The 11357-nt window shown below is 38.3% G+C and overlaps 1 protein-coding gene across 1 annotated transcript in view; it reads right to left on the bottom strand.

The window, feature by feature from the left end:
* Positions 1-5996: 5996 nt before the first annotated feature.
* Positions 5997-11357, bottom strand: part of PBK (PDZ binding kinase) — a 28456-nt gene continuing 23095 nt past the window's right edge. Inside the window, exons 7-8 of the mRNA XM_079926602.1 lie at positions 7476-7652; positions 5997-6840 (exon numbers count right to left, since the gene is read on the bottom strand). Of these exons, the coding sequence (XP_079782728.1) occupies positions 6641-6840; positions 7476-7652 (377 nt within the window). The 3' untranslated portion in view covers positions 5997-6640. The remainder of the gene's footprint in view (positions 6841-7475; positions 7653-11357) is intronic.

Here is an 11357-nt window from a genome sequence, read left to right as displayed (position 1 = left end):
GAGTCTGCACACAGTGGATGATAACGAAGATTCTGACCCCTTTCCCAAATGATTCCCCCTTTAAATTTTAAACTTTCATGGTGGAGCAGTCTTAGAAGTTGGTTTTTGGACAGGAGTCCACCTTCTCCCCAGGTTGCTGCCTCCTGAATAAAGCAACCTTTCTTTTCCAACCAACCCTTGTCTCTCGAGTATTGGTTTTTGAGCTCAAACAGCCAAACGTGAGTTTGGCAACAAAACCAACAAGCTTAAGCTAGCTTCAATACCAGACATCGATTCAGTACTATTTCCCAGGTCACGTGACCCTGAAATTCATTCGGGCCAGTTTCCTTTTTATTTCTGAGTATACAAGTGCTTGATTTCCTTTAAGCCAATTAAATAGAGTTCTTTTACAAATTAATTTTGGCAATACCACCCATCTACAACACACATATACAGATATGCACAAACACACAAACAGACCTCATAGTTGCCATTCCAAAATTTCAGCCCGGAGTCAGGTGCAGCAATATAAAACTCATCAGTTACAAAAGAGGTTGAATTCAAACTGGTGGGTTTCTGGCTGATGGAACAAACCAAGGTCACCTGTCTAGATGCCTAAACACTGTTACTAATATTTATGGAGATGATACAAGATTTCTATTTGTCCTTGACAACTCAAGTCCCAAATTACCTATCCCCCTTTCCTGAAATTTGCATTTTGAAAAGATGGCGGACATAAGGGTTCCTGGAGAAAACCAGGTAGAATATTTGCACCTCAAAGATATAGGAAGAGAAAGGGAAGTTCCTCCTTGGATGACTGTTCCCTTAAGTCCAGAAAAAAGATTATTTTTCAATACTTACAAGCCTCTTAAAATAAATAGAGGAGATTTGGGGAGTGGTAAAAGGATTTACCACTTTTAGATTATTTCTGGAGCCACACCTCTGGTCCTGTAAAGACTAGATCTGTAAAACAAGTACCGTTGCTTTTAATTCCTCAGAGAACTGAGTGGCCACCTCAGTGATAGCAAAGGACTGACATACCCATTCACCTATGTTGGGATGTTTTACTTTCTCTCATTTAGCTTAGGGGAGAAGCACCCACACCCCCAAAAATAAAATTCCTGTCAGGCTCTGAACATCAGCTATGGTCAGCTTAGTCAGACCTGTGGCCTCCTATTTTGGTAATCCATTTACAAACAGTTGAGGATCCTCCCTGGGTTTAAGAAATTCTTTAACTATGGCCCTCAGTTCAGCTTTCTATCTGAAGAGACTGCCTACAGCCTCAGGTGGTCCGATTTTTTTTTTTTTTACATATATATACATTCTTTTTCCTATCCTCTTCCATTATGGTTTACCAGGTGGTCCCATTTCTAAAGGTAGCCATTTAATACTGTCTTCAGAGTGGAAAGGCAATTCAGACAGATTTCTAGAATGAGTACTCAAAGAAGGATAGAGAGGAGCAATAAAGTTTTAGGTACCTTTTTTTTTTCCGACCACACTGCGCAGTATGTGGGATCTTAGTTCCCAGACCAGGAATTGAACCTGTGCCCCTGCAGTGGAAGCATGGAGTCTTTTTCTAATAAATTTATTTTTGGCTGCGTTGGGTCTTCATTGCTGCACGCGGGCTTTCTCTAGTTGCAGTGAACGGGGGCTACTCTTCATTGTGGTGCGCAGACTTCTCATTGCGGTGGCTTCTTGTTGCGGAGCACGGGCTCTAGGCGTGTGGGCTTCAGTAGTTGTGGCACGTGGGCCTCAGTAGTTGTGGCTCTCGGGCTCTAGAGCACGGGCTCAGTAGTTGTGGCGCACGGGCTTAGTTTCTCCGCGTCATGTGGGATCTTCCCGGACCAGGGCTCAAACCCATGTCCCCTGCATTGGCAGGTGGATTCTTAACCACTGCACCACCAGGGAAGTCCCTTAGGTACCTTTTATATCATTAATCTTTCATCAGCCTTATACAACGAATCTTTCAATGAGGACGTTTTAGAATTTTGAAGCCTTTGGGGACTTCCACATACCAATTAAAATAGTTTAAAATAATTGAAATCATTTAAGATGAGAGCTCTCTAAAATTTTAACAATTTAGAAGCTTCTCCAATTCAAAAGATCCAAGGAGCTAGCCTAACAAATTTTTCCCTGCTAATCTAATTTTAGAAAAGAGAAAAACACTTACCACTGTTGTTTCCAGTAGACCCTGCAGTCACAGATCCAGAAGACTGCTGGCTTTAACTGTGCACTCAAAATTGTTTTGGAGTGCCAGCAGAACCCCAACTTGGCCATTTCAGGGCCCAATTTCCTTTAGCTCCCATTTAAGCACTTGCAAGCAGACATAAACCCAGCTGGTATTCCCATAGGTGGCTGTTTGCATGGGACCTGTTTGGCCATTGGGGCACAATTCCCACTATTAATTTGGTAGCCTAATTCAGATATGAGATATGAGATATAATTTGAAAAACTTTCTGAGGACACTGTGCCTCTGAGTCTAGCTCCCCAGGGACTTACCCTTGGGTCAGTTTGACTTCTTTTATGTGGCTTGGTTTCTCCCTGTGACAGTCTAAAACTGCCATGTGTGCTCAGAGCACTAGATTATCATCCTCTGTCACGTCCCCCAGACGAGCAGTATTTAATGGTTGTAGCGGGTCTTCCTTATTCTTCAGAGGTGACTAATTCAGTCTCTCATTTCACTAGGAAAAGTTTTGTTCAGACCATATATCAACTCATTTTTTTCAATTTAAGCCAAATTTAACAAAAACCCAGCCACCTATGTTTCCCTGGGCCTCTTGCCCAGAGCCTCTGTGTCCTGCCTAGGAAATGCACTGGTGCCCTGTAAGGCCCAAGGCCTAATTAAAACAGCTCAAATAAAATTTTCAGGATCCTCACTCAAACAGTAATATCCAGATATCAGGAGAACTCACTGGAACACCTGAGGAGTACCGAGAAGTCTGTGGGGCTCAACGGGCACATGCTGGTACCGAGCGCTGGTACCGGGTAGACTCCAGGTGCCCTCTGATGCGTATCTCTGATATCCTGCCAGCTATGCCAGGCATGTAGAAAAGTTAATCAGTCGATCTAAGAAAGAAATGGAAAACTTTATTGGACCCAAATTGAGGATTATAACCCTGGGAATAGCATCTCAGAAAGCTCCAAGAACTGTTCCATCTGTTAGAAGTCAAAACACAGTTACAAAAGTTTTTTCAGACAGAGGTCTCTACATTAAAAGACATATTATTGACAGTTTACAAAATCCAGATCTAAGTGTCCTCGTGGCCACTTACAACATTAAGAAGGAATGTTATCTTTTAAGGAGTTGTCTTGTTGATGCTGGGAGAATATTGCTCTTTACGGTTGAGCAGGTATTTCTGCTGATGGGGGAGGTTTGGTCGATGCATAATGCAGGTATGCAGTGTGCAGTGGAGGGGAGAGAGGAGGACAAAGGGCAGAGGACTTTTTTTATGTTTAAATTTTTGTCTTGCCCTAAAATATGAATTTTATTTCACATCTCTAAGGGCACGATTCCCATTCATGAGGGTCACCCTCATGGCCTAATCACCTTCCAAAGGCCCCAGTTCCAGATACCATCACAGTGGGGATTAGGCTTCAATATATGACTTTCAGTGGAACACAAACTTTCAATCCATAGCTACTATAAAATGATGTTTACTATAGCTTCCTTGCTAGATATGGACACCCTTTCTTACATTAAGGAAGTTCCTCTCTAGTCCCAGTGTTCTAAGATGCTTTTAAACATCTTGAAGTGATACTGGATTCTATCAATATTTTTATTCCATCTTTTGATTTTTCTTGTGCTAATATGGGGATTACATTGTTCTTTAAATGTTAAATCAACCTAGCCTTCCTGCAACAGACCCAACTTGGTCTTGATGAAGTTTTTCCTTTTTATGTTACTGGTTTTGGTTTACTAATATTTTGTTTGGGAATTTTCATGTGTTCATGAATGAGGCTGGATATCTACAGGATCTGCAGTGATGTTTCCTTTTTAATTTATGACATGTCTTTTTTGCTCTCTATATAAGTCTTGCTAGGGCTTATCAATTTTATTTATATTTTCAAAGACCCAACTTTTGGCATTGCTGATCCTATTATATGTTTGTTTTCTATTTTCTATGATAGGTTTTGTTTTGTTTTAAAATTTTTGCTCATTTATTTCTTTCTATTGGAAGGGAGACTTACTTTGTTTTTCCTAGATTCTTAGCTGATTTTTCAGCCTTTCTTTTCTAATATAGCATTTAAGACTATAAATCTCTCTAAGGACAACTTCAGCTGCATGCCACAAGTTATTATATATAGTATTTTTGTTATTTAAAAGTCAGTTCTAATTTTATTTTAATCAACAAATTGTAGATTAAGTAGGTACCATGAGGCATGAAAGAACAGTCTTCTACATTTCTTAAGCAAGTGCTTATTATCTCCGTTTTATAGAGGTACAAACAGGTTCCTGGAGGCCTTTGTCTGGGAGGTGAGAAAGCTACTTCAGAGAAGCCTGTTTTGATTTGCCAATTATAATTAATTCAGCAAAAAGATTAATATTGCTATATCCTCAACCCAGTCACACGTAAATCTTTCCTAAGAATGAAGCAAATGACCAAAAAAAGAAGGTAACTCAAGAAGAGACTTAAAGAGCAAGTTCCAGAACAAGAATTTTAAAAGTTTTCTTGCCGTTGGTAGTAAAATCTCTGCAACCTTGTGTTGAGGGTCTCAAGGCCCTATCTAGACTCAAAGGAAAAAGCAGGATGGGATCGCTTTGTAACGTCTGCCACAGACAAGTGCTATGAATTTGCTGGTCCAGTCCTTGGGTGTTAGTTTGTTTCCATTTAGATATTCCGACTACAGGAACTGGAAATAATTATTCAAGGAAAAGTATTTGTTTATGTATTAAAAAGAACGTTGCAGTTCATGAGAACAGGCTAAGAGAGAGAAACTCCTTTGTCAGCTTGGCAGACCTAGTGAGAAGCAACACAACATATAAGTTAGTCAGGATAACTGATGTCAGGATGCAAGTGTACATAAGTAAAATTTTTCCATAAATCAGTCGGTTTTCCATTTACTTTCTTGGCACTTTAATGTTATTTCAATAGAAGATAAGCCATTAATGATCTGTATAGTACTGCTTGGTACAATCTCATACTAAAAGGAACCCTCCATTGAATTCCAGAATTGTTTAAATCTTAGAGAGCAGTGGTTCTTAATCTAAGATCCCCCATGTGACAGTAATTTTTAGTCTACGCATACCACCTAGATTCACAAGCACAATCAATAACTGAAAAATCTCAGGGAACTGTGGCTCACAGATAGAAACTAATGATTCAAATCACCCTCATTTTACAGATTAACAAAATAAGGCCAAGAAAGAGAAAGAAGCCTACTCACTTTCACTCAGTAAGTTTAATGACAACATTCAAATCAACGGAGTACCAAATAAGATAATACACCTTCTGGTAACTAAAGTGTCCTTTACTCTATATTGTTCTATTAGAGTTTTATTATTTTTACACCAATACTGTGATATGCTTAAGTACAGATTAGTAAATAAAAAAAATTTTTTAAGATATCAGTACAGAAAATACATTTAATAAATTAAAGCAAAACCCAAAGATATGGCTGGAGCCAAGAGAACAAGAAAAGCCTTAACCAAAAATGTTTAGAAATATCCAAGGAGCTACTCTTTTGAGCCATATCCCAGGTCTCTGGTCTCAGTGACCTTATTTAATAAGCACATCAGCCAAGAAACGCCAGCAAAAGGTTTAATGTTTTAAAAGATAAGCAGGGCTTCCCTGGTGGTGCAGTGGTTGAGAGTCTGCCTGCCGATGCAGGGGATATGGGTTCGTGCCCCGGTCCGGGAAGATCCCACATGCCGCGGAGCGACTAGGCCCGTGAGCCACGGCCGCTGAGCCTGCGCATCCGGAGCCTGTGCTCCGCAACGGGAGAGGCCACAACAGTGAGAGGCCTGCGTACCACAAAAAAAAAAAAAAAAAAAAGATAAGCAAATGTAGACCTATTTTGTAATACACAAAGTGCTAATTTCAATAGATACATTAAAATAGAGAATATCTGAGAAAGATCATTAATAAAAGTAATAGTCACTCAATCCAAATTAATGTTAGAGTTTACAGCACTTTATTTTTTTATTTTTTATTTATTTATTTTTTTTGTGGTACGCGGGCCTCTCACTGTTGTGGCCTCTCCCGTTGCGGAGCACAGGCTCCTGACGCACAGGCTCAGCGGCCATGGCTCACGGGCCCAGCCGCTCCGCAGCATGTGGGATCTTCCCGGACCGGGGCACGAACCCGCGTCCCCTGCATCGGCAGGCGGACTCTCAACCACTGCGCCACCAGGGAAGGCCAGCACTTTATTTTAAATCTGTATAAACAAGTTCAAATACTTGAGTAGCTAGTTTCTTAAACTTTATAGAAAACCCTCTATAATCTCAAATGCTTATTAGCATAAGCATACACGAAACACTTTTATAATAGAAATAGTCGTTCAAATGTTAAAAAGGTGCTATCTATGGTCCTAAAATAGGTCACTTCTGAAAAGTCTAATAATTATGGGTCATCGTAATAACTATATAAATGTATTATGGTAAACAGAACAGCTATACACACAAGCTATACTTGAAGCTCCGGTAGTCATGTGTATGAGGTGATCACAGGACATCCATTTCCAAAGCGTCAACTACGTGCGCAGCAGAAGGACGATCTTTAGGGTCTTCATTAGTGCATACAGAGAAGAGCTCAACTGCTTTCTGGTACGATTCATCCAGTTCTTCCATATTAACAGGTGGCCTAGTTCCCAAAGCTGCGTAGTATGCTTCATCATCAAAGTCACTTTCATCAAAAGTTTTATCTGCTCATGAAGGAGTTGGAGATTGAAACAAAATCACTTTAAATCATGGAAAAGCTTAGCAACTGCTCAAATTCACTCTCCTGAAATAAGAATTCATCATCCAGTATGCTTTTCATTTTACACAGGCAGTCTCTTCAATTGTCCTGCCATGGTGTAGATTAGCTACTGTCAGGGAATTTTTTTTTTTTTTTGGCCGCACACGTGGCATGTGGGATCTTAGTTCCCCGACCAGGAATCTAACCTGTGCCCCCTGCAGTGGAAGCACAGAGTCTTAACCACTGGACATCCAGGGAAGTCCCTGTCAGGGATTTAAAGGCTACTGACCCCAACCCTCTTACTGCCGCAGCTTTCCAATGATTTTCTCAGGCAATTGGAGTTTTTAAGGTAACTTTTTGCTCCTCTGGATTTTCTCAATTTACCTCCTTATTCTCATTTACTCTACATCTCATTTGTATGAGATTAAACAAGGATGGTACCAAATTAATCATCAGTATCAATATAACCCACATCTTGTGCCACTAAATCAAACTAATTGCTCTTAAATTTTAACTTAATAGAGAAAATATAATTTTATAAGCTGTTCTTTAGTTCAAACTGAAGAGATTGGGATTTATATTAAAAATATGCAGTTATACCTTCATCATCATCATCATCTGGAAGACTAATGTGTGGAATAGATAAAGTCATCATTTCCCACAGAGTAAGGCCAAAGGCGAATATGTCTGCCTTGTCAGTAATAATACCATTCTCCTCCAGCGCTTCCTTAGGTTTCCAAGGCTCAGTGCCAATGTAACAGGCCTCAGGGTCAGTCACTGAAAGAAGTAAAATACAGGCAAGATGGTCATAAGGGCTAGCACCAGACACCACTAAGAAAGGCAAACAACCCAAAAGAACAATGAGCAAATTTAACAGGTTTTTAAAGGTTAATAAATATAGCCAGTAAACATGAAAAATACACTTAACCTTGTAAAAAGAGTCTTCCCCTATCAGATTGTTAAATATTCATAAAGCTAGTCAGTTGGCAAGGGTGTAGAGAAACAGCAATTCTCTTAGAGAGGGGTAGGAACATAGATTGTGGATGTCTGGAGGTACAGACTCTGGAGCCAGATTGCCTTGCCTGGGTTCAAAGACAAGTGCAAGCACAGATCACAAGCTCACAGATCACAAGCTCTGTGCCTCAGTTTCTTCATTTTTCAAACTATGCTGTCTTTCAGCTGAGAGAATTACCACTTCTTTGCTTCTATGATTGCTAAATCAGGGAAAAGGGAGAGTGGAATCACATAGTGGCTCTTAAAGCTTCTCTGCCCAGGAAGGACATAGGTCCACTCACATTTCCATTTAAATGTTAGAGTCAACTTGTCAATTTCAATGAAAAGGCCAACTAGAATTTTGATTGGGATTGGACTGAATCTCTAGATCAGTTTGGGAAGAATTAACATCTAAACAGTATTGTGTCTGTCAATCCACAATCATGACGTCTCCATTTACTTAACATCTTGTTTAATTCTTTCAGTGAAGCTTTATGGTGTTCAATAAAGAGGTCTTGGACTTTTTTGCAAAATTTATTCTTGAATATTTTATCTTTTTGGTATAGCAGTCTCCCCTTATACCTGGGGGATACATTCCAAGATCCCCAGTGGATGCCTGAAAACTATGGATAGTACTGAACCATATATACACTATTTTTTTTCCTATACATACACACCTATGATAAAGTTTAATTCATAAATTAGGCACTGTAAGAGATTAACAACAACATAATAAAATAGAACAATTATAACAATAAATTGTCATAAAAGTTATGTGAATGTGGTCTCTCCTTCTGTCTCAAAATTATCTTATTGTACAAATTTGATGCCTTTTTCTTCTTAACTATGCACTTATCACACACTATGGCCATAACTTTTGCAGTTTGAGGCGTAACAGCAAAAGAAGTATAAATTTCTTTTTCCTTCTTCACAATTTCATGGACAGAAGATTCATCCTTACTGTAGATCTCAGCAACCTCGGCATATGATTTTCTTTTCTTTCTTTATTAAGTCGAGAACTTTCACCTTTTCACTTAAAAGAAGCACTTTATGGCTTCTCTTTGGCATATCTGAATTGCCAGCATCACTACTCTCTCACTTTGGGGCCATTATTAAGTAAAATAAGGTTCACTTGAACTCGAGTACTGCCATACTGGCAACAGTCATCTGATAACCGAGATGGCTACAGAGTGACTAACGGGCAGGATATGCTGGACAAAGGGATGATTCACTTCCCAGGTGGGATGGCAGGATTTCATCATGTTACTCAGAACAGCGAGCAATTTAAAACTTATGAATTATTTATTTCTGGAATTTTCTATTTAATATTTTCAGACTGCAGGCAACTGAAACTGGAAAGCAAACCTGTGGATACTGGAGGACAGCTATACTTGTAAATAGAAATCTTAAATTCTTCTTTTTTTCATTATTTATTTTGAATATATAGAAATATAATAGCTAACTTCATTTATTGGTTGTAGTAGTTATTCTGTAGAATACTTGAGTTTTTCTACCTAAACAATCATATCACTGTAAAATATGAACAATTTCATTTCTTCCTCAATCTTGATGCCTTTTACTTTTTTCTTGCCTTATTTTAATGGTAGGACTATATGACAGTGTTTAACACTGGTGAAAGCAGGCACATAAGCCTTGTTCTGTAAGTACAATGCTGCCCGTAGGTTTTTCTGTTAGATACCCTTTCTGAGGCTAAGTTCCCTTCTATGTCTAGTTAGCAATTTTTATCATGAACAGAAGTTGGATTTTGTTAAATGCTTTTTCTGCTTCAATCGAGATGTTTACAAATCTCAAAACAGTTTTCAAGTTTGTTAATATGGTGGCTAGCATAAACTTCTGAGTATTAAAATAACTTTCCTTTCCTGGGATAAACTCTTGTTGGTCAGATGTACTATCCTTTTTATATACTGTTAGATTCAATTTGCTAATATTTTGTCAAGGATTTTTGCACCTATGTTTGTGAGTTGGTGATTTTCTTTTTTCATGAGTATTTGTCAGGTTTTGATATCAGAGTTATGCTGGCCTCAGAACAAATTGGTCAATGGTCCCTACTCCTCTATTTTCTGAATAATTTATGTAAAATCGGTGTCATTTCTTCCTTGAATGTTTGATAGAAATCAGCAGTGAAAACATCTGGGTGTTGGGCTTTCTCTGGGGGAATGTTTAATAGATATAGGGCTACTTGGACTTCCTATTACTTCCTATACCAATTTTGGTAAATTGTATTTCTCAAGGAAATTGTTCTCTTCATTTAAGTTGTCAAATTTGTTGGCATAAAGTTGTCTGTAATGGCCTATTAATCTTTAAATGTGTGCAGGATCTGTAGTGATAACCTTTCTTTCATTTCTGATGTTGGAGATTTGTGTTTTTTCTTGATCAATCCAGCTAAGGATCTGTCAATTTTATTATCTTTCAGAGAACCAGCTTTTGGCCTTATTAATATTTTCTCATGTTTATTTTTTATTTCATTGATTTCTGCTCATATATTATTTCTTTCCTTTGACTTACTGTGGACCTGTTTTGCTCTTCTTTTTCTGGCTTAAGATGGAACATAAATTATTCATTCAGATCCCTTCTTTCTTCTACTATAATCACGTACACAGCTACAAAGTTCCCTCTCAGCCCTGCTTTAGCTATACCTCACACATTTTGATATGTACTGCTTTCCTTTTTATTCAATTCAAAATATTTTCTAATTTCCCTTGTCATTTTCTTTGACACATAGGTTATTTGAATTTCCAAATACTTGGGGTTTTCCTAGACATCTTATTGTTACTGGTTTCTAACTTAATTCCATTGTAGTCAACAAAGATACTCTATAATTTCTTCCATAATTTTATACATGTTCCTTTTCATATTTAAAAATCTTTACTTCTGCTATGACTAGGATAAACTCAAACACTTACAAACAGAACATTCACTTCAGAGTATATTGTACTAAAAATGGAGTTTTTCAGTACTTGATTGCTATAATCTCCATTTCCTCACAAATAAGGTTAGAGTGAAAACAAACTGAATTAATATAATTCACTTTCAGACAGGAAGTAGAAAAAAAACACAGGAAGCCTGTTTAATGGAAGAAGCTTATCTTCAGAGCTAAAGGAAAGTCTGCCTTGAGGGTCTCAAGAAATTTACAAAGAAAGGGGAGAAAGAAGGAAACTAACATTTAGATAACTAAAGGGGCAGACCAAGAAGGAAGAAACGAAGATACAGAAGTCAGGAAATTGAAGATTCCAGTCAACAAGCACTCATTCATTCATTCAGCATTTTGAGGAAATCTGCCTAAGAAGTAAGTGGGCTCTATCTGAAGATGAAGTGAGAACAATGATGCCAGACTAGAACAGTACCCAGCATTGGGTGGCCAGAACAAAATATGTGTCTGTGACAGCCTTTTCACTTAACCCAGCTTTAGGAGATAAAGTTTGGAAGGCAGTCATGTCCTGTATAAGCTGCTTGAAGTTTTCCCCCATA

Source organism: Stenella coeruleoalba, assembly GCF_951394435.1.
Source record: "Stenella coeruleoalba genome assembly, chromosome: 7".
Lineage (NCBI taxonomy): Eukaryota > Metazoa > Chordata > Mammalia > Artiodactyla > Delphinidae > Stenella > Stenella coeruleoalba.
This window is presented reverse-complemented; position numbering and strand designations above follow the sequence as displayed.